Source organism: Salmo salar, chromosome ssa17 (genome assembly GCF_905237065.1).
Source record: "Salmo salar chromosome ssa17, Ssal_v3.1, whole genome shotgun sequence".
Lineage (NCBI taxonomy): Eukaryota > Metazoa > Chordata > Actinopteri > Salmoniformes > Salmonidae > Salmo > Salmo salar.
In genome coordinates, this window is record NC_059458.1 from 3,934,764 (window position 1) to 3,959,444 (window position 24,681).

The 24,681-nt window shown below is 41.9% G+C and overlaps 1 protein-coding gene across 1 annotated transcript in view; it reads right to left on the bottom strand.

Moving 5' to 3' along the window:
* Window positions 1-24,681, bottom strand: part of LOC123728313 (beta-1,4-N-acetylgalactosaminyltransferase 3) — a 36,913-nt gene that overhangs the window by 4,798 nt on the left and 7,434 nt on the right. Inside the window, exons 2-11 of the mRNA XM_045700355.1 lie at window positions 19,031-19,086; window positions 18,815-18,886; window positions 5,858-5,953; window positions 5,674-5,764; window positions 1,718-1,818; window positions 1,541-1,608; window positions 767-845; window positions 508-574; window positions 249-401; window positions 40-149 (exon numbers count right to left, since the gene is read on the bottom strand). Coding sequence (XP_045556311.1) covers window positions 40-149; window positions 249-401; window positions 508-574; window positions 767-845; window positions 1,541-1,608; window positions 1,718-1,818; window positions 5,674-5,764; window positions 5,858-5,953; window positions 18,815-18,886; window positions 19,031-19,086 — 893 coding nt within the window. The remainder of the gene's footprint in view (window positions 1-39; window positions 150-248; window positions 402-507; window positions 575-766; window positions 846-1,540; window positions 1,609-1,717; window positions 1,819-5,673; window positions 5,765-5,857; window positions 5,954-18,814; window positions 18,887-19,030; window positions 19,087-24,681) is intronic.

A 24,681-nucleotide genomic window follows, 5' to 3' on the forward strand; every position in this document is an offset into this window, starting at 1 on the left:
AGTTATAGGGATTCCAGGTGGAATATTTATGGTACTTACAAATTGCAGGCCTTGGTATCGCAGCAGAGGGAAACCTTTGATGATGTAGCTGGGTTTATAGGAGCAGTCAGGTAACACGCCTTGTAGGAACCTACTGTCTAAGGCAGGGACTACACACACAGTTATTTGTTCAATCTAGTGACTGTAGTGTGTGTGTGTGTGTGTGTGTGTGTGTGTGTGTGTGTGTGTGTGTGTGTGTGTGGTCTTACTCTGGTACAGGATGTCGCGTGGGTCGACTCTCAGCATGTCAGCTGCAGGCTGGTTGCTCAGCTGGTTGTTGGGCTGGTTGCTAGGCGAGCGTGTGTGACTAGCAGCCGTTTGGGGTACATGAATGATGTCACTCATCCTCAGAGCAGACTCATCTGTACACACACACACAAACATCTGAAATACATGTCTGAAATAACAGTTAGGTAGTTAAAATGTGTTAGTAATATTGGATAGCTAGAGTGTGTGTGTGTTACTCACTGCTGTAGAGGGATATGTATTTGGAGCTGATGACTGTAAACCTTAGACCCTCCTGGTTCAGCTGCCACTGTGTCAAAACAAATACACACACACACACACTTAATACTACTGCGCGCGCGCACACACACACACTTAATACTACTGCGCGCACACACACACACACACACACACACACACACACACACACACACACACACACACACACACACACACACACACACACACACACAGGAAAGAGTAGAGAAGAGGGGAAACTCACCGCCACCTCTATGTGGTCTGTTCCTCTGTCGTTCTGTTTATGGACAATCTCAAAGAAGTACCTCCTTTGAACTGAGAGCCTGCAGAACACACAAAACAGTTACTCTATGCTAGCATCAGATAGGCGGTTGTAGATGCCTGTCATGTCATGTCCCTTAACTGTGAATGCCTTTCTTCCTCCCCCTTCCATAGCTACCTCCCCCTCTCCTGCCAATACCTGACTATCACCTCCCTCCCTCACCTCCTTTAACCTCTCTCCCCTGTCCTCCTCCCTCTTTCTACTCTACCCCTCTCTAGCCTGTGGTCCATGCTTCATTATGGTAGTTGTGACAGCTTCTTTTGTCAGGATCAAACCCATGTCTCCCCACACCATCCATCATTGTACACACACACACACACACACACACACACACACACACACACACACACACACACACACACACACACACACACACACACACACACACACACACACACACACACACACACACACACACACACACACACACACACACACACACACACACACACCTCAGAGGTGTGTTTGTGTACATTTGTGAATGTGTGTGTGTTCATCCTGGCTCAGTGACATAGCTCCAAGCCACCACAAGAAGAAAAACAACCTCTGCTAAAAATAACTCTCAGCCCTGTGTTTGGATGTGTTTTCAGTTATTCACTTGAAACAAATAGATTCATACACAATTTTGCTTCCCGACAAACTTCTGGCAATCATAGCCTTCACTCACACACACACCCACAGTGTTTGCTGACTCACCTAACCGGTCTGGATGTCTGACTGGCATACTTCCCAAACTCACCAGGAGCAGTCCACTCCATGCCAGTCTGCAAAACACCACACACAGTCAGAGAGCTGCCAGAACCCCAAATAAACACAATCGTTAGTCACTGGAGCCATCTTAGGTCCAAACTGACAGACACTCTCAGAGCCCACCTTGCCGATCCAGGCCAGTAGCTGCAGGTTGAGTGGAGAGTTATCCCGGCTCAGCCAGAACTCAGAGTTATCATCAGAGCTCACCGCAAACACAAACTCACCTGGAACAAACAGACACACAGAGATAACAAATCTAGTCAGATAATTATTTGAATTAGGTGTTCCTCTGGGTTCAGTGTTTGGACCCCTGTGGTTCAGTTGCCCTGTGGCATGTAAAGTTGTCAGAACTGATCGTATAATTGTCGTACTGCACCAAACACAGTTGTCAAAAGCCTTGGTGTTACTATCCACCCAACTTAGATGCTTTACTTCAGGGATCATCAACTACATTCAGCCTTGGGACAATTTTTTCTTGAGTGGATGGTCAGGGTCACGGAACATAATTACAAATAACTCCTTTGTACACTGCGAATTGACTGGAAGAAGCCCAAACATATATAATTTGACTAAAACAAGCATTTCAAACCTTGCTTACATTTGTATACGATCACATACAGTACCAGTCAAAAGTTGACACCTACTCATTCAAGGATTTTTCTTTCTTTTTAAAAATGTTCTACATTTTAGAATAGTGAAGACATCAAAACTATAAAATAACACATATGGAATCATGTAGTAACCAAAATAAGTATTAAATAAAAATATATTTTCCATTTTAGATTCTTCAAAGTAGCCACCCTTTGGCTTGATGACAACTTGGCACACTCTTGGCCTTCTCTCAACCAGTTTCACCTGTAATGCTTTTCCAACAGTCTTGAAGGAGTTCCCACATATGCATATCGTCCTTTTGAAAAACAAATGATAGTGCAAACCAGATGGGATGGCGTATCGCTGCAGAATGCTGTGGTACCCATGCTGGTTAAGTGTGCCTTGAATTATAAATAAATCAAACCGTGTCACCAGCAAAGCACCATCACACCTCCTCCTCCATGATTCACGATGGGAACCACACGTGCGGAGATCATCCGTACACCTACTCTGCGTCTCACAAAGACACAGCGTTTGGAACCAAAAATCTCAAATTTGGACACATCAGACCAAAGGACAGATTTTCACCAGTCTAATGTCCATTGCTCATGTTTCTTGGCCCAAGCAAGTCTCATCATCTTATTGGTGTCCTTTAGTAGTGGTTTCTTTGCAGCAAATTGACCATGAAAGCCTGATTCACGCAATCTCCTCTGAACAGTTGATGTTGAGATGTGTGTTACTTGAACTCTGTGAAGCATTTATTTGGGCTGCAATTTCTGAGGCTGGTAACTAATGAACTTATCCTCTGCAGCAGAGGTAACTCCGGGTCTTCCTTTCCTGTGGCGGTCCTCATGAAAGCCAGTTTCATCATTGTGCGTGATGGTTTTTGTGACAGCACTTGAAGAAACTTTCAAAGTTCTTGAAATTTTCCAGATTGACTGACCTTCATGTTTTAAAGTAATGAAGGACAGTCGTTTCCCTTTGCTCATTTGAGCTGTTCTTGCCATAATATGGACTTGGTATTTTACCAAATAGGGCTATCTTCCGTATACCACCCCTACCTTGTCACAACACAACTGATAGGCTCAAACACATTGAGGAAAGAAATTACACAAATTCACTTTTAAAATCTAATTTTATTTGTCACACGTGTTTAGCAGATATTATTTTGGACGTATTGAATGCTTGTGTTTCTAGCTCTAACAGTGTAGTAATGTCTAACAGTAATATCTAACAATTTCACAACAATACACACATCTAAAAGTAAAGGAATTAAGAATATAAATATTGCTCGCCCAATGTCAGAGCGGCATACACTTAGATACAGTAGAATAGAATACAGTAAATACATATGACATGAGTAATGCAAAATATGTAAACATTAAAGTGGCCAGTGATTCCAAGTCTATGTAAACTCAGCAAAAAAAGAAACGTCCTCTCACTGGCAGTATCTGGTGTGGCCACCAGCTGCACTAAGTACTTCAGTGCATCTCCTCCTCATGGACTGCACCAGATTTGCCAGTTCTTGCTGGGAGATGTTACCCCACTCTTCCACCAAGGCACCTGCATGTTCCCGGACATTTCTGGGGGGAATGGCCCTAGCCCTCACCCTCCGATCCAATAGATCCCAGACATGCTCAATGGGATTGAGATCTGGGCTCTTCGCTGGCCATGGCAGAACACTGACATTCCTGTCTTGCAGGAAATCACGCACAGAACGAGCAGTATGGCTGGTGGCGTTGTCATACTGGAGGGTCATGTCAGGATGAGCCTGCAGGAAGGGTACCACATGAGGGAGGAGGATGTCTTCCCTATAACGCAGTGTTGAAATTGCCTGTAATGACAACAAGCTTAGTCCGATGATGCTGTGACATTCCTTCGACGATAAACGTTAATCCGACCATCACCCCTGGTGAGACAAAACTGAGACTTGTCAGTGAAGAGGTGGGTTTGTGCCCATAGGCAATGTTGTTGCCGGTGATGTCTGGAGACGACCTGCCTTACAACAGGCCTACAAGGCCTCAGTCCAGCATCTCTCAGCCTATTAAGGACAGTCTGAGCACTGATGGAGGGTTTGTGCGTTCCTGGTGTAACTCGGGCAGTTGTTGTTGCCATCCTGTACCTGTCCCACAGGTGTGATGTTCGGATGTACCGATCCTGTGCAGGTGTTGTTACACGTGGTCTGCCGCCACTGCGAGGACGATCAGCTGTCCGTCCGGTCTCCCTGTAGCGCTGTCTTAGGCATCTCACAGTACTGACATTGAAATGTATTGCCCTGGCCACATCTGCAGTCCTCATGCCTCAGGCACATTCATGCAGATGAGCAGGGACCCTGGGCATCTTTCTTTTGGTGTTTTTCAGAGTCAGTAGAAAGGCCTCTATAGTGTCCTACGTTTTCATAACTGTGACCTTAATTGCCTACCGTCTGTAAGCTGTTAGTGTCTTAATGACCGTTCCACAGGTGCATGTTCATTAATTGTTGATGGTTCATTGACCAAGCATGGGAAACAGTGTTTAAACCCTTACAATGAAGATCTGTGAAGTCATTTCGATTTTTACAAATTATCTTTGAAAGACAGGGTCCTGAAAAAGGGACGTTTCTTTTTTTGCTGAGTTTATATGGGGCAGCAGCCTCTAATGTGCTAGTGGTGGCTATTTAACAGTCTGATGGCCTTGAAAAATAGCTTCTATCTCTAGGTCCCAGCTTTGATGCACCTGTACTGACCTCACCTTCTGGATGATAGCAGGGTGAACAGGCAATGGCTCGGGTGGTGGTTGTCCTTGATTATCTTTTTGACCTTCCTGTGACAACGGGTGCTGTAGGTGTGCTGGAGGGCAGGTAGTTTGCCCCCGGTGATATGTTGAGCAGACCTCACCCTCCTCTGGAGAGCCCTGTGGTTGTGGGCGGTGCAGTTGCCGTACCAGGGTTTTAGGTGCCAAGCCAAATTTCTTCAGCCTCCTGACGTTGAAGTTGCGCCTTCTTCACCACACTGTCTGTGTGGGGGGACCTTTTCAGTGATATGTACACAGAGGAACTTGAAGCTTTCCACCTTATCCACTGCGGTCCTGTCGATGTGGATAGGGGGCCCTCTGCTGTTTCCTGAAGTCCACGATCAACTCCTTTGTTTTTTTGACGTTGGGTGAGAGGTTATTTTCCTGGCACCACACTTCCAGGTCCCACACCTGTTAATTGAAATGCATTCCAGGTGACTACCTCATGAAGCTGGTTGAGAGAATGCCAAGCGTGTGCAAAGCTGTCATCAAGGCAAAGGGTGGCTACATTGAAGAATTTGTTTAACACTTTTCTGGTTACTACATGATTCCATGTGTGTTATTTCATAGTTTTGATGTATTCATTATTATTCTTCTACAATGTGGAAAATAGTAAAAATAAAGAAAAACCCTGGAATGAGTAGGTGTGTCCAAAGTTGACTGGTACTGTATATCTGGGAAAACTTTGGAACAGATTTCCAAAATTAAAAATATACCGTCGGTATAGGGGTGGAGATAGCCAAATATCCTGAGGCCGTAGTTCATCCACCTGGGAGAAACAGCCAGCTTCTTTACTGTGGTTCTGGACTAGAGGAGAGAGTGAGAGAGGAATGGGTGTAGTCTTCAGTTGAGCTATGACATGTCATGTGTATATGTTGGCTCGGGAACTGTGTGACTCACGTGTGGGTAAAGAGGGTAATGCAGGTTCATGCGAAGCTGAGCTGTAGAGCTGCCACACCAGTCCTCAAAGGTATGGAGATTAGCCTGTCCCTTATACTGGGGGGTGGGGGGGAACACATGACAGTTTGATCCCATAATAACACCCCCTCTCTCCATCACACACACCAACACCTCTGTTAGCAAGACAGTTTATTTAAACTTTATTTAACTAGGCAAGTCAGTTAAGAACAAATTGTTATTTACAATGACGGCCTAGGAACAGTGGGTTAACAGCCTTGTTCAGGGTAGAACGACACATTTTTACCTTGTCAGCTCGGGACTCGATCTAGCAACCGTTTGGTTACTGGCCCAACGCTCTAACCACCAGGCTACCTGCCACCCCAGTTATCTGAGCTGTGTGAGAGAGAGTGTGTGTGTGTGTGTGTGTGTGAGATTTAAGCAGGTCAGATCCAAAGCCTCTAAGAGAGGAGCTGTCAGGTACCAGCAGAGATGCTAATAATTGGTCATTAGCATCAGTGGTGGCTACCGTGGCTTAGCGGCTACAGTCCTTAGCTTGGTGACAACTAGTCCCAATGTGGCCATGCTATCCACTCCCTGGCCAGCAGGGCCATGCATTATTACATAGATGGAAACTAAACATCCCTAGTCTGTCACGAATGTAGGATAGAATTCTATTTTAACTTACTCTACCAATTGTCCGTGGGGTAGAACAAAGTTGCTAAAACACGTGACAAAATGAAGAAAGGAACGATGGCATGTGAACGGCCAACCGGGCAAATGGCTGGAGCTTTTGGTAGAAAAAGAAGATAGATAAGGCTGAGAAGACAGCCGTGTTGATGTGTGACATTTCCCTGACATAGCGCAATGCTCGTCTATTTTTAATGTGAAGCTCTTTGAGTTGTCTGACAAATTGCACGATTGTGATTGGCTTGAAAAATCTGTAAGGAGTAGGTCAAACAATACAGTTACTAGTTTTACATTTGGGTAACTGAGTGTACAAAACATTAGAAAATATATATTTTTAAAGTATACATTTTGTTTATTATTATTTCCCCTAACCCTACCACCCCTCCCCTAATTGGTGTAAACTAATGGACAACAATACCTAGGCTTCAACTTCCAGCTTACATGCATTTCACAGACACTAATTATTAGTGTCTTTTCTAGTCCCATCCTTCAGCTCCTCTTTTCTAGTCCCATCCTTCAGCTCCCCTCAACTCTTCCCATTCATCTCTGAAAACCATCCAGTTTTGATTTCTAAATTGCAATGTATGTTTTAACGGTGCTGTTTCACAAAAGTTCTGAACCTTTCCATTCCCATCATTTTTTATTTAGAATCTGTAGAAACTAACATTTTTACTAAGAGTATTATTGATAGATTGACTATGGCTTTAAGTCACCCAGCAATGCTATTTGATACGTTAGCTCCAGGTTTTTTTTAGCCATTCCTGAACCTGCGACCAGAAACAAGCTACATATAGGCAGTACCAAAACAAGTGATCTAATGAGTCTGTCTTCGCAGCGAAATCTGCAGAGCTGGGATGGTTGTATCCCCATATGCATAACATTCTATTGGTTGCAAGAATTTTGTATAATAATTGAAATTGCAAAACTTGGTTTTGTGTATCAGTTCATAAACTATGTGCCATGGAAGCAGCACATCGAACATTTCTTCCCAACTATTTTGCACCTGTATCGTGCAGCTGTCAATTTTTTGCTCCTTAAATGAAACTGGTATACTTTTTATTTTATCTATCACAATTTTCTTTAACCAATGTCTTCAATGCAGGGCCGACAGATGAGCCTTACATTCTCCCACTTGCCTCAATTTTTGCAGTATTGCTGTACTCAGTTAATTATAATTTTGGATAGATCAGACATTTCCATATACACTGAACAAAAATCTAAACTCTACATGCAAAGTGTTGGTCTCATGTTTCATGAGCTAAAATAAAAGAGTCACAGACATGTTCCATAAGCACCAAAAAAATAATTTCCCTCAAATTGTGCACACATCTGTTTACATCCCTGTTAGTGAGCATTCCTCCTTTGCCAATCCATCCACCGGACAGGTGTGGCATATCACAAAGCTGATTAAACAGCACCTTGTGCTGGGAACAATAAAAGGCCACTCTGAAATGTGCAGTTTTGTCACAACACAATGCCACAGATGTCTCAAGATTTGAAGGAGTGTGCAATTGGATTGCTGACTGCAGGAACATCCACCAGAGTTGCCAGAGAACTGAATGTTAATTTCTCTACCATAAGCCGTCAATTTAGAGAACCGGCCTCACAACCTCAGACCACGTTTATGGCATTGTGTGGGCGAGCGGTTTTCTGATTTCAACGGTGAGAGCAGAGTGCCCCATGGTGGCGTTGGGATTATGGTATGGGCAAGCATAAGCTACGGACAACAAACACAATTGCATTTTATCGACGGAAATTTGAATGCACAGAGATACTGTGCCATTCATCCGCCGCCATCGCCTCATGTTTCAGCATGATAATAAACGGCCCCATGTCGCAAGGATCTGTACACATTTCCTGGAAGCTGAAAATGTCCCAGTTCTTCCATGGCCTGCATACTCACCAGACATGTCACAGGTTGAGCATGTTTGGGATGTTCTGGATCGACGTGTGTGACAGGGTGTTCCAGTTCCCACCAATATCCAGCAACTTCGCACAGCCATTGAAGAGGAGTGGGACAACAATCTACAGGCCACAATCAACAGCCTGATCAAGTCTATGCAAAGGAGATGTGTCGCGCTGCATGAGTCAAATGGTGGTCACACCAGATACTGACTGGTTTTATGATCCACACCCCTACCTTTTTTTAAAAGGTATCTATGACCAACTGATGCATATCTGTATTCCCAGTCATGTGAAATCCATAGATTAGGGCCTAATTAATTTAATTCAATTGACTGATTGCCTTACAGTTCATATAACTCTGTAAAATCTTTGAAAATTGTTGGATGTTGCATTTATATTTTTGTTAGCTGCATTTGTGACCCATTTATGATCTCATTAACATTGTTTGTTTATAAATGTTTTTTCATCAATTAGTATATTTGAATTTAACCATAATATTATTTTTTGTAATATTGTGTTCGGTATTTTCTGGTAGATTCATCTGAAATTGCAACCAGCTTGCTTTCTTGGTTTTAAAAATAGCCATATTTTGGAGATTATTTCAATTTTCAAATAACCTAAAGTGAGAGGTTGTAATCTGAATAAAAAGGGGGAAAGGCAATTTTTTAACATGGGTTGCGCCATTCTTACTAATCTGCTAGAGAACCAGTTCGGATTTACGTATAACTTTTGTATGACTGAATCCTTTAGTGAGAGGTTCAATGCTTTAATATTTAATCATTTCAGCCCTCCGAATTCATAGTCATTTTATAGGCCCGTTTAAATTGTGTCTGGTTTGCTGATCTCCAAACTAAGTGGAATATTTTTTGCTCATATAATTTAAAAAAACAAGTCGTTGGGTGTAGGCAGGGTCATAAGTAAATAGGTAAACTGGGATATGACTAAATATGTCAAATCAAGGTGATTTTCCCCACAAATAGACAGGTATTTACCATTCCATGTTAGCAAGACAGTATCTATTTTTGCGAACTTTCTATTCAAATGCATTGTAGTGAGAATTTCTTTCGGGATATGAATACCGAGTACGCTCACTTCACCGTCAGACCATTTTATTGGTAAACTACACGGTAATGTAAATGTTTTTTTAGTGATCCAATACATAACACAGTACACTTATCATAATTTGGCATCACTCCAGAGAGGTTAGAGAAATTACCTAGATCCTGTATGAGGCTGTGCAGGGATCCAAATAGTGCATTTAAAAGAAAACATGAGTCATCAGCGTAGAAGGAAACCTTTGTTTTTAAGCCTTGGATTTCTTCATTATTTATTTTTTATAAAACAAATTCCATGGGATCAAAATTGGTAGTTAGTCTTGTCCCATCGCTGCAACTCCCGTACGGACACGGGAGAGGCGAAGGTCGAGAGCCGCAAGTCCTCCGAAACACAATCCAGCCAAGCTGCACTGCTTCTTGACACAATGCCCACTTGACCCGGAAGCCAGCCGCACCAATGTGTTGGAGAAAACACTGTGCACCTGGCGACCATGTCAGCATGCATTGCGCCCGGCCCACCACAGGAGTCGCTAGTGCGCAAAGGGACAGCAACATCCCTGCCGGCCAAACCCCCCCCTAAACAGGACAATGCTGGGCCAATTGTGCGCTGCCCCATGGGTCTCCCGGTCGCGACAGAGCCTGGACTCCAACCAGGATCTCTAGCGGCACAGTACCTTAGACCACTGCGCCACTCGGGAGGCCAAGCCCTGGATTTCTAGCCCCTTGATATTGTTGGGTCTGATTTTAATAGTGGCATTTTTATTATGTCCAATGAAAAAAATGTTAGCTAGTGGACAACCCTGTTTTACTCCTCTTGACAGTTTAATACTTTCTGAGAAGCAGCCATTATTTACCATTTTACACCTGGGGTTGGTATAATAACTTTAACCCATTGTACAATATAAAGAGATTCTCCAAAATTAAAATAGTCTAGGAATTTATATACAAACTCGAGGACTTTTCAAAAATCAGCTATGAATAACAGATTTGGGTTACCACATTTTTCATTGTTTTATTGTTTCCAGTGCTTATCTTAAAGAAAACGTGCCTGATTAGGATGAATAATATTGGACAATACCTTCAAGACAATGAATTTGGCTAGAATTTTTGCATCACAACGCTTAAGTGTAAGGGGCCTCCAGTTTCTTTTTTTAGGTGGACTAGATCTTTATATTTACCACCTTGGTTCTGTTTCAGTAATAGTGAAATCAGACCTTCTTGCTGCCTATCTGATAGTCTACCATTTTTTTAGGAGTGGTTAAAAAGGTTTGATATACCTCAACAGGTATGCCATCCGGCCCTGGAGTATGTTCGGACTTAAAGGATTTAATTGTATCAAGAAGTTCATCTTCTGTAATGTGGCCTTCACATAAGTCGTTCTGTACAGCTCTTCATTTTACACGATAAATAGAAGAAAAATTATTCTTACAATTAACTTCAGTTAGTGGAGACTGAAGAGACAAACGAAAACATATGCTTCAAATACTTTGCTTCTCCTTTCAAAATAGTGTTTGGTGAATCATGGATGACAGTCATTTGTAACAAGTTCCTGTTACCGTAAATTCCGGACTTTAAGCCGCAACTTTTTTCCCACGCTTGAACCTCGCGGCTTAAACAATGACGCGGCTAATATATGGATTTTTCCCACTTTCAAATTTTCTTTCCTCCAAAAAAACTGTGACGTGCTCAGTTTTTTGGCAGCATGAAGCTTTCATTAGACCAATGAAATTGCCGAACGGGTTAAGGTCAAACAACTTTTTTGTTTACTGTTTAGATTAAATCGAGCGCTCTCAAACTTCCCATCATTCTGATTACGGTAGTCATTTTGTCACCCTCATCATGGCAAAGAGAGAGAAATGCATATGATGCAGCTTTCAAGTTGAAGGCGATTGATCTGGCTGTTGGAAAAGGAAATAGAGCTGCTGCACGGGAGCTTGGTCTTAATGAGTCGATAAGACGTTGGAAACAGCAGCGTGAGGAATTGACTCAGTGCAAAAAGACAACTAAAGCTTACAGCTAATTTTTTATTTTTTGTTACAAGCCATGTTTTGTTAAAGCCTATTTATTTTTGTTACAAGCTGTGTTTCGTTAAAGCCTGTGTAAAGTTCATTTGTTTCAATGTACCGGTAGGCACCTGCGGCTTATAGACATGTGCGGCTTATTTATGTTCAAAATAATATATATTTTTAATTCAGTGGGTGCGGCTTATATTCAGGTGCGCTTAATAGTCAGGAAATTTTTGGGAGCATTTCTACATTTGAAGATTAAAAAAATAAAAAAAATAAAATCCCCCATATTCCAGCCAGTTCGCTTTATTTTTATAATATATTACACTTGATCTTTCTGGAATAACTTCCTCCATTTATTTTTAGCCAACTTATTCTGTGCCTCTATGGTACAGTATTTATTGCTTTCCATCTATATTGTTAGTTCCTCCATTTCCTGCTCTTTTCATGACAAACTTACCAGTTGAATCCAGGTGAAAGCTATGATCCCTTGATGTTAAATCTACTTCGAATCAGTGTAGATGAAGGGGAGGAGACCAGTTAAAGGACTTTTAATCCTTGAGACATGGATTGTGTATGTGTGCCATTCAGAGGGTGAATTTGCCTTTGAACGAGGTATGGTAGTAGGTGCCAGGTGCACCGGTTTAAGTGTGTCACGAACTGCAACGCTGCCGGGTTGTCACGCTCAACAGTTTTCTATGTGTATCAAAAATGATCCACCACCCAAAAGGACAACCAGCCAACTTAACACAACTGTGAGAAGCATTGGAGTCAACATTGGCCAGTATCCCTGAGGAATGCATGACACCTTGAGGCTGTTATGGCAAAAGGGGGTTCAACTCAATATTAGGAAGGTGTTACTAATGTTTTGTAGACTCAGTGTATGGAATATGTAATGCGCCCAAATGATTTCATCTCAAAATAATAGGTCTAATGAGTAAAGCAACTTAAGAATATCCAATGGATAGGTATTAAATACTGTAAAACTTTAGAGTAAGACTAAAGTACCTAACAATGACTTCCAATAAGATGAAAGTAAAGGGGAGGGTGAAGCCTCCTTGTGAAATAGTTAAAATAAAATTGTGTGTCATTAAAACCTTAATTTGGAGAGCCACACTTGAGACTGGTGGACAAATTATTTTTAAATATAACTACCAATAATTTAATGAAAGTAGTCTATAGCAGGTGCTCCCAAACCTTTTCACTCAGGGCCCCCCTTCCAGCATTGGGGAACATCCCATGCGCCCCCTATCGCACAAGCACTGTTCATGACAAACTGTTCACACCTCTCATTGGTGGAGAGAATTATGCAGGTTTAAAGCTTATTTACTACAATTCTACACAATGTCGTGGGATACAAAGAACATTTTGCAGTTATGGCTAATTTTCTTGCAATTCTATACATTTTGCCATGTAAAATTTTATTTTACTAGGCAAGTTAGTAAAGAACAAATTCTTATTTACAACAGTCTACCAAAAGGACACAAAAATTTAAAATATAGGACAACACACACCACAACATAAATAGAGACCTACGAACACAACATGGTAGCAGCACAAAACATGGTACAAACATTATTGGGCACAGATAACAGCACAAAGAGCAATAAGGTAGACAACAACAATACATCACATGAAGCAGCCACAACTGTCAGTAAGAGTGTCCATGATTGAGTCTCAAAGAAAAGACGGAGATAAAACAGTCCAGTTTGAGTGTTTTTTGCAGCTCGTTCTAGTCGTTAGCTGCAGTGAACTGAAAAGAAGAGCACCCAGGGATGTGTGCGCTTCTCGGACATTTAACAGAATGTGACTGGCAGAACGGGTGTTGTATGTGGAGGATGAGGGCTGTAGTAGGCATCTCAGATAGGAGGGAGTGAGGTTTAAGAGGGTTTTATAAATAAGCGTCAACCAGTGGGTCTTACGGCAGGTATACAGAGATGACCAGTTTACAGAGGAGTATAGAGTGCAGTGATGTGTCCTATAAGGAGCATTTGTGGCAAATGTCATGGCCGAATGGTAAAGAAACATCTAGCCACTCGAGAGCACCCTTACCTGCCGATCTATAAATTATGTCTCCGTAATCTAGCATGGCAGGATGGTCATCTGAATCAGGGTTATTCTGGCAGCTGGGGTGAAAGAGGAGCAATTACGATTGAGGAAACCAAGTCTAGATTTAACTTTAGCCTGCAGCTTTGATATGTGCTGAGAGAAGGGCAGTGTACCGTCTAGCCATAATCCGAAGTACTTGTATGAGGTGACTACCTGAAGCTAAACCCTCAAAGGTCATGTGGTTTGGTAAGAATGCCCCTCTCCCCACCGGAGTGATTACTACCTCTGTTTTGGAGGTGTTCAGAACAAGGTTAAGGGCAGAGAAAGCTTGTTGGATACTAAGAAAGCTTTTGGTGTAGCGCATTTAGCACAAACCCAGGGAGGGGCCAGCTTAGTATAAGACTATCATCTGCATATAAAATGGATGAATGAGCTTCCTACTGCCTGAGCTATGTTGTTGGTGTAAATTGAGAAGCGCATGGGGCCTAGGATTGAGCCTTGGGTTACTCCCTTGGTGACAGGCAGTGGTTGAGATTGCAGTGTATAAATTCAGAACATCTGCTCTCTTTGAGGGAGCTAGTTTGAAAACCAGGCCAAAGACCACTCAGTACACCAAAACTTCCACAAGAACGGAATGGTCAAAAGTATCAAAAGCTTTGGCCAAGTCAATAAAAATAGCAGCACAACATTGCTTAGAATCAAGGGCAATAGTGACATTGAGGACCTTTAAGGTTGCAGTGGCACATCCATAACCTGAGCAGAAACCAGATTGCATACCTGAGAGAATACTATAGAACACAAGAAAGCCAGTCAGTTGATTATTGACAAGTTTTTCCAACACTTTTGATAAACAGGGCAAAATAGAAATTGGCCTATAACAGATCCGTTTGATCTCCCCCTTTAAATAAAAGGACACACCGTGGCTGACTTCCAAGCAATGGGAACCTCCCCAGAGAGGAGAGACAGGTTGCTGCCCCTATCATCACCAAGCCTTAAAAAAGAAAAAAGGGTCAAGTTTAAGGAGCTCCTTTAGCACCTCGGACTCAGTGACTGCCTGCAGGGAGAAAGTTTGTAGCAAAGCAGGGGGGGGGAATTAGGACATTTTGGATGGGCAAGGCTAAGTCCCCGTTTAGGTCCTGACTTAATGAAGTGGTGATTAAAGAGCTCGTCCTTGTCAGTAACAACCACATCAACATAAAAAAAGGGACATGGGCAGCTGTGAGGGGGGTATATTCTCCAGGTCTTTAACCATTTTCCAGAACTTCTTGGGGTTAGACCCAAAGAGAGAACTGCTCCTTAAAGTAACTAACTTTGTCCTTCCGGATAGCCTGAGTGCACTTACTTCTCATTTGCCTGAACGAGAGCCAGTCAGCCTGAGCATGAATGTGCCGAGCCTTTAGCCAAATTGAATTTGAGATGGAGTAACTCTGCCAGATCATGGTCATACCAGGGACTGAACAGGTTTTTAATTCTCATTTTCTTTATGGGGTGTGTTTATTAACAATACCACTGAAAATATCAAAAAAGAAGGTCCAAGAGTCTGACAGATGGGATCAAGCTGATTCTATAGCAATTTACAGAAGCCAGGTCATGAAGGAAGGCTTGCTCATTGAAGTTTTTTAGCAAGTGTCTGACAATTCAGGAGACGGCCTTTCACTGAGCAGCCATTACAAACACAGGCTGTAAAACAGTGATCACGAAGGTCATTACAGAAAACACCAGACTGATGCCCATCAGGATTATTTGTGAGGATAATATCAAGGAGAGTAGCCTTTTCTGGGTGTTTGGAGTCATAACTTGTGGGATTGGTAATAATCTCAGAAAGATTTAGGGAGTCCCATTGCTTTAGGACTTGGTCAGGTGGTTTCAGCATGTCCCAGTTTAGGTCACATAGCTGGACAATTTCAGACTTAGTGTAAGGGGCCAGGAGAGATCTTAGGGCAGGTAGGGTACAGGCCGGTGCTAATTGAGGACGATAACGTCCAGCAACAGTCAAAGAGCTATTTGAAAGTTTAATGCTTAAAACCAGAAAATCTAATTGTTTGGGGACAGACTTCGTGGAGACAACCGAGCACTGAAGATGTTCTTTGCCACTCCCCCACCTTTGGAAGATCCATCTTATCGAAAAAGGTTATATCCAGAAAGGTTAACATCAGTATTCAAAACACTTCCTTAACCACATCTCAGTAATAACCAACACATCTGGTTTGGAGTTGTGAACCCAAAACTTCAATTGATATATTTTAGGCAATAGGCTTCTAGTGTTAACCTGTTGGGGCTAGAGGGCAGTATTTGCACGGCCAGATAAAAAAAACGTACCCGATTTAAACTGGTTACTACTCTTGCCCAGAAACGAGAATATGCATATAATTAGAGTAGATTTGGATAGAAAACACTCTAAAGTTTCTAAACTGTTTGAATGGTGTCTGTGAGTATAACAGAACTCATATGGCAGGCCAAAACCTGAGAAGATTCCATACAGGAAGTGCCCTGTCTGACAATTTGTTCTCCTTCTAGGGCATCTCTATCAAAAACAGGTTAACAGCAAAATAATGGATTCAATGCCCTTGACAATCAACAGTTTTCTGTCATGGAGGATGTTGGCTTTCACAACTGGTCGAGCACCGGTACACACTAACGTTACCAAGCGCGCAGAGTTCCTCTGTCCAGTGTCTGTCCTTTTGCCCATCTTAATCTTTTATTGGCCAGTCAGACATGGCTTTGTATTTGCAACTCTGCCTAGAAGGCCAGCATCCTGGAGTTGCTTCTTCACTGTTTTTTATTTAACCTTTATTTAACTAGGCAAGTGAGTTAAGAACAAATTCTTATTTTCAATGACGGCCTTGGAACAGTGGGTTAACGGCCTTGTTCAGGGGCAGAACAGCAGATTTTTACCTTGTCAGCTCAGGGTTTCGATCTTGCAACCTTCGGTTACTAGTCCAACGCTTTAACCACTAGGCTACCTGTTGCTACTGTTGACGTTGTGACTGGTGTTTCGCGGGTACTATTTAATGAAGCTGCCAGTTGGGGACTTGTGAGGCATCTGTTTCTCAAACTAGACACTAATGTACTTGTCCTCTTGCTCAGTTGGGCACTGGGGCCTCCCACTCCTTTTTCTATTCTGGTTAGAGCTGTTCTGTGAAGGGAGTAGTACACAGTGTTGTACGAGATCTTTAGTTTCTTGGAAATCTCTCACATGGATAAGCCTTCATTTCTCAGAACAAGAATAGACTGACAAGTTTCAGCAGAAAGGTAGTTAATGTCCATTTTGAGCCTGTAATCGAACACACAAATGCTGATGCTCCAGATACTGAACTAGTCTAAAGGCCAGTTTTATTGCTTCTTTAATCAGAACAACAGTTTTCAGCTGTGCTAACATAATTGCAAAAGGGTTCTCTAATGATTAATTAGCCTTTTAAAATGATAAAACTTGGATTAGCTAAGTGATAATTGCTGATAATGGGTCTCTGTACACCTATGTAGATATTCCATTTATGAAAGTAAATAAATCTGCCGTTTCCAGCTACAATAGTCATTTACAATGTCTACACTGTATTTCTAATAAATTTGATGATATTTTACTGGACAAAAAAAACCAAAAAAACATGTATTTTCTTTCAAAAACAAGGACATTTCTAAGTGCCCCGAAACTTTTAAATGTTAGTGTATATCTGTTGCTTTTATATTGTTTTTGTATGTGGGACCAATACATTGGCTATGCCTAGGCTAAACGTACAGGCACTTTGGAGAGGTTTTATAAAAAATAAACTGAATATCCCCTGAATGTCCCGACACCACCACAATGTTTGAGAGATGTTGGTGTTGTAGCAAGTATTTAAAGTGAACAATAGGCACATCCAGTTTGCTAAAAGACTGCAATTACCACATTCGGACACTTGGGAGAGGTTGAAAGGACACTTGAACATATCCTGGATACCCCCATTGTCACGACTTCCGCCGAAGTCGGCTCCTCTCCTTGTTCGGGCGGTGTTCGACATCACCGGCTTTCTAGCCATCGCCGCTCCATTTCTCATGTCTTGTTCCATACACACCTGGTTTCCATTCCATAATCACACTGAATGCATTTAGTCCTCTGTTTCCCTCCATGTCCTTCTGTGTAATTGTTTCGTGGTTATCGTTACGCACCAGACTGGGTTTTCATGTTTGAGTTTTTTTGCACAAGGTTTGTTTATTTTGTATTACAGTGTCTTGTATTGAACATTTATCACACCTTATACTTTTGCCTTGTGGGCTGGAGGTTTTCAAGAAGCTGCGTTCTTTTATTTTCTCTACCGCCATAAAGTGTGCGCTTGTTCAATTTCTTAATTTTTTTTAACCTTTATTTAACTAGGCAAGTCAGTTAAGAATAAATTCTTATTTTCAATGACGACCTAAGAACAGTGTGTTAACTGCCTTGTTCAGGGGCAGAACGACTGATTTTTACCTTAGCAGCTCGGGGATTCGATCTTGCAACCTTTTGGTTACTAGTCCAACGCTCTAACCACTAGGCTACCTGCCGCCCCAATACTGCCTGCACCTGACTTCACCAGCAGCGCACAGCCTTGACACCCATAACACCAACAATGTTTGAGTGAGGTTGATATGGTATAAATTGTGTTTGAGACTGAAATAATAACATTTACCGATTGCAAATATGTAATAGCACTGGAATTATCTAATTTACAGACATATGCCACTTTGGAAACGTCACGTGACCACTCCTGACACCAGTTACTAAAACATCTGCCCATTTCTAGTTGTTCGGTCTACCAATACCATTTTTTGCTGAAATTGTTCATATGTTGTGGAAGCCATCTGATGCGTTTCCAGCTCTGGGCATCAATAATTCACTTACAGCTTGTCAATGAAAGATTACTTTCTAAATAAATGTAAAAAATATAATAAAAACGGTTATTTTGTGTATTCTGAACTCTTCAGATGTCTTTCCAAATATACCAAGTTTTGGCATGTCAGAATCAATGTATGAATAGCAGTTACTTTACGGTATGTCTATTTAGGCATAAATCTACATTTTGCCATTACATTAAAGTGGTGAATCCTTTTATATAAGATTCTACCAACTTAGCACAGCAGCACACCATGATATAATAGAAACATGATGACTCCTACTTAGATTCTGCTCAAACACTGATTACTACTATACACTAGGGCCTAAATCCACACACTTACAAGGGGGGGTGAGCAAGCCTGGGCAGGCTGTGGATGATTCCTGTGAGGTGAATAAGAGAGCGTACCTCTGGCCTCCAGGGCTGTGGGGTGTAGCTGGAACGCCAGGCTTCTGAATCCTCACTCGCATCACCTCCAAACTGGAAAACACGCAGATGAGGCAACCAATTATATTTTGTGATAACTGGTATGTGACACATTTTTTTCCCATACACACACACACACACCTGTCTCCAACAATCTCTTACCCTCTTCATACTAGCCCTCTCTCCCCCCATCCTTACCAATCTCTCTTGGGTAGGAATTCTCCCGAGGCCATCCTCACTGGCAAGACTGAAAGCTGCAGAGAGAGAGGAGGGAAGAGATTTTAGAAAGACGAGGGACACACACATAATTCTAGGGTCTAGTTAAATGTTAAACCCATAGAATTAAGAATTAGAATACAAGAATGGACATGAACATTCTTATGATGGTCAGTCATGTTGGTCAACTATGGTTTGCCAGTGCTGTGATAAAGATTGTTTTACACAATGAATTGATCTAGACTGTACAGTGCATTCGGAAAGTATTCAGACCTCGACTTTTCCACATTGTTACGTTACAGCCTTATTCTAAAATATACAGTGGGGGGAAAAAAGTATTTGATCCCCTGTTGATTTTGTACGTTTGCCCACTTACAAAGAAATGATCAGTCTATAATTTTAATGGTAGGTTTATTTGAACAGTGAGAGACAAAATAACAAAAATATCCAGAAAAACACATGTCAAAAATGTTATAAAATGATTTGCATTTTCATGAGGGAAATAAGTATTTGACCCCTCTGCAAAACATGACATAGTACTTGGTGGCAAAACCCTTTTTGGCAATCACAGAGGTCAGACGTTTCTCGTAGTTAGCCACCAGGTTTGCACACATCTCAGGAGGGATTTTGTCCCACTGCTCTTTGCAGATCTTCTCCAAGTCATTAAGGTTTCGAGGCTGACGTTTGGCAACTCGAACCTTCAGCTCCCCTCCACATATTTTCTATGGGATTAAGGTCTGGAGACTGGCTAGGCCACTTCAGGACCTTAATGTGCTTCTTCTTGAGCCACTCCTTTGTTGCCTTGGCCGTGTGTTTTGGGTCATTGTCATGCTGGAATACCCATCCACGACCCATTTTCAATGCCCTGGCTGAGGGAAGGAGGTTCTCACCCAAGATTTGACGCTACATGGCCCCGTCCATCGTCCCTTTGATGCGGTGAAGTTGTCCTGTCCCAATACACTCCCAAAGCATAATGTTTCCACCTCCATGTTTGATGGTGGAGATGGTGTTCTTGGGGTCATAGGCAGCATTCCTCCTCCTCCAAACAAAGCAAGTTGAGTTGATGCCAAAGAGCTCCATTTTGGTCTCATCTGACCACAACACTTTCACCCAGTTGTCCTCTGAATCATTCAGATGTTCATTGGCAAACTTCAGACGGGCATGTGTATGTATTCTTGAGCAGGGGGATCTTGCGGGCGCTGCAGGATTTCAGTCCTTCACGGCGTAGTGTGTTACCAATTGTTTTCTTGGTGACTATGGTCCCAGCTGCCTTGAGATCATTGACAAGATCCTCCCGTGTAGTTCTGGGCTGATTCCTCACCGTTCTCATGATCATTGCAACCCCCCGAGGTGAGATCTTGCATCGAACCCTAGGCCGAGGGATATTGACAGTTATTTTGTGTTTCTTCCATTTGTGAATAATCACACCAAATGTTGTCACCTACTCACCAAGCTGCTTGGCGATGGTCTTGTAGCCCATTCCAGCCTTGTGTAGGTCTACAATCTTGTCCCTGACATCCTTGGAGAGCTCTTTGGTCTTGGCCATGGTGGAGGGTTTGGAATCTGATTGATTGATTGCTTCTGTGGACAGGTGTCTTTTATACAGGTAACAAGCTGAGACTAGGAGCACTCCCTTTAAGAGTGTGCTCCTAATCTCAGCTCGTTACCTGTATAAAAGACACCTGGGAGCCAGAAATCTTTCTGTTTGAGAGGGGGTCAAATACTTACTTCCCTCATTAAAATGCAAATCAATTTATAACATTTTTGACATGCGTTTTTCTGGATATTTTGTTGTTATTCCGTCTCACTGTTCAAATAAACCTACCATTAAAAATTATAGATTGCCCACTGATAAAGAAAAGGATCAAACATACAAAATCAGCAGGGGATCAAATACTTTCCCCCCCACTGTGTGTGTGTGTGTGTGTGTGTGTGTGTGTGTGTGTGTGTATATATTTTAATTCATCATCTTTACACAGTACCTCATGACAAAGCAAAAACTGTTTTCAAAATTTTTGCAAATGTATTAAGAATTAAAAAAACAGAAATATATAATTTACATAAGTATTCAGACCCTTTACTCAGTACTTTGTTGAAGCACCTCCGGCAGCGATTACAGCCTCAAGTCTTCTTGGGTATGACGCTACAAGTTTGGCACACCAGTATTTGGAGTGTTTCTCCCATTCTTCTCTGCAGATCCTTTCAAGCACAGTCAGGTTGGATGGGGAGTGTCGCTGCACAGCTATTTTCAGGTCTCTCCAGAGATTTTCGATCGGGACATTGAGACTTGTTCTGAATTCAGTCCTGAGTTGTCTTGGCTGTGTGTGCTTAGGGTCGTTGTCCTGTTGGAAGGTGAACCGTTGCCCCAGTCGGAGGACCTGAACACTCTAGAGCAGGTTATCATCAAGGATCCCTCTGTACTTTGCTACATTCATCTTTGCCTCAATCCTGACTCGTCTCCCAGTCCCTACTGCTGAAAAACATCCCCACAGCATGATGCTGCCACCACCATGCTTCACCGTAGGGATGGTGCCAGGTTCCCTACAGACGTGATGCTTGGCATTCAGGCCAAAGAGTTCCATCTCGGTGTCATCAGACCAGAGAATCTTGTTTAATGGTCTGAGAGTCTTTAGGTGCCTTTGGGCAAACGCTAAGCGGGCTGTCATGTGCCTTTTACTGAGGAATGGCTTCCGTCTGGCCACTCTACCATAAAGGTTTGATTTGTGGAGTGCTGCAGAGATGTTTGTCCTTCTGGAAGGTTCTCACAGCTCCACAGAGGAACTCTGGAGCACTGTCAGAGTGACCATCGGGTTACCTGACAGTGCTTACCCTTCTCCCCTGATTGCTCAGTTTGGCCAGCTCTAGGAAGAATCTTGGTGGTTCTAAACTTCTTCCATTTAAGAATGATGGAGGCCATTGTGTTCTTGGGGACCTTCAATGCTGCAGACATTTTTGGTACCCTTCCCAAGATCTGTGCCTCAAAAGAATCCTGTCTCGGAGCTCTACAGACAATTCCTTCGACCTCATCGCTTGGTTTTTGCTCTGACATGCACTGTCAACTGTGGGACCTTAGAGACGGGTGTGTGCCTTTCCAATCAATTGAATTTAGCACAGGTGGACTCAAATCAAGTTGTAGAAACATCAAGGATGATCAATGGAAACAGGATGCACCTGAGCTCAATTTGGAGTCTCATAGCAAAGGGTCTAAATACTTAAGTAAATAAGGCATTTCAGTTTATTTGTAATACTTTAAAATAATTCTAAACCCGTTTTCGCTTGGCCATTATGGGTTATCGTATGTAGATTGATGAGGATTTTTTTAATAAAATCCAAAAAGGTACAAAATGTGGAAAAAGTCAAGGGGTCTGAATACTTTCCGAATGCACTGTACATGTGTTAGCTAGACAGTTTTAGAGGAATGATTCCATACATTCTTTCAAATTAACTGCCAATATGCCAACGTTCCATTCAAACTGGCTGAAATCAGTTGATAGGATTTAGACTAGTTGTAAATGCAACAAGTACTGATATTGTATCATAATAGCCTTCACAGCATCCTAGAAAACAAAATCGGAGACATTTATGGTCTGTTTACATGTAGTTGAGGCTATTTATGCAGAATATTGGTACAAAACCCGTAAAACTATTATAATTATATGACAATATTTTAGGTTGACTATAATTCCATTACACAATTTGATACGTCACATGCTTTCTATTTTCCTGCATAATTAAAAGCAGGAAATGCATCACCTATGCCTTGATTGTCATTCATTCCAGACTGGTTTGGATTTCTCCCAGATGGCTATCATTTAGTACAGCAACCCTAATTTGCTACAGGGGCAAGTGCCTTGCTCAAGTGCACAGACATCTTTCACCTTGTCGGTTCGGGTAATCGAACCAGTAACCTTTCAGTTACTGGCCCAACACTCTAACCCCTAGGGTACCTGCTGCCCCATTATGGAACTGTTAGGGATTATAACAGAGAGCCTATTAAATTACTAGAGGGGCTATGGTTAAATCATCTGTTATCACACAATCAGCTGGTCATAAAAAAGGAAATGACACATGGACATGAATCTGAACCCCCATACACACCAGGGCTTTGATGGTCATGTATTTTAGGGTCAATGTTATTAATCATAAAAAATATTTAATAAAATAAATAAAAAATAAATAAAAATAAAATAAAAATGCTAATTTTCTCCTCTCTTCCACTCCCGACGGTCTGTGGTCGTGCGACTTCTGCTATCAGAATACGAAGACTGCATTGAAAAGACTGCTCTAGGCGCACAAGTCAATTTCTGGTATAATTGTGTCAGTTCTGGGTGACCACTTCAGAGGGTGGTCAGGGATGCTTTGTGTGCGGATTTCTCCTCAGTCTGGACGCAAATCAAGCAACCGAAAGAGCATACAGTGGGCGATGTCATCAGCACTCCTCCGACAAGTCTCCAGAAAACTTGTTTTGGGACCGAGAGGCACCTTTTCATTATAACGTTGGAGGAAATACATTCCTAGCGTTTGAGGAACGTCTTTGCTGGCCCCAAAATGCTAGCAGGCTAGCAATTTCTTTTTTTTACTATGCTGACCCGTTTGTGATCCCTTTAAATGTTGCTTGCAACAGAGGTTAGCTGGCTAGTTAGCCACTGCCATCAGTTGAATTATCATATTCCACTGTAAAATTGATAGTGATTTGAATATAGCGCGGGGGAAATGCCCACTGTGGACACGGTAGACATTTAAATGTAGATGCATCACGGTTTGGAATTCTATGATAAGAATACTTAAGCTGCATGAACTGTCAAGTCTAAACCCTGTTTTTGGTAAAGCCATTGATTGGGTGCATGCATTTCATGATACTCGTTTGCTCCAAAACCTTGCTAAAACAAGGACCAGCAAAGTTTCATCACTTTATAAAGAGTCAATGTTACCACGGAAATAGTCTCCAATTCGTCAACGCCGGTGCAGCCCTTCAAGTCAGCAGTTTGTTACAACATTTTTTCTCCTCTCATTGCTCCTTTTATCAGCCGTTAGATGTGAACCAGGCTTACCTTAACTTTACTGCTCTTGGGTTAAGTTAGTCGATTTGAAAATGAAGTTCATAAAGCTAAAAATATAGATTTATACATACAGTATATATTTTACGGTTACTTTATGTTCATGACTGTCTTCATCCATAATCGTCAGTTACACGATTATAAAAGTACCGTGCCAGCCCTATTTAACCCTTTGTAGTCGTGGGAATTGCCCTATATGGATAGGGATAAAGGGTCATTCCACCTTAAAAAGCACAGAGGATTTTCAACACCCACCATCTCAGATTGTTCTGAAATTGTTTATTTTCGTAGAAACATGTAAGATTAGCATTCCTGCAACATTATCTTGTTGAAATAGAATTTGATCTCTTTGAAATGAACCTAATGGGTTACATTTAAATGATAAATTACAATTTTATGGGATTCATATAATATCAAATAAATATAGTACCTAACATAATTTAGAACAATTAGCTAGACATGAGTAAACAAAAGGACTGGTCAAAAGCCACCCACGGACCACCACACCAATAAATACACACACACTTCAAAAGTTTGGGGTCACAGAAATTTGTCCATTAAAATAACATCAAATTG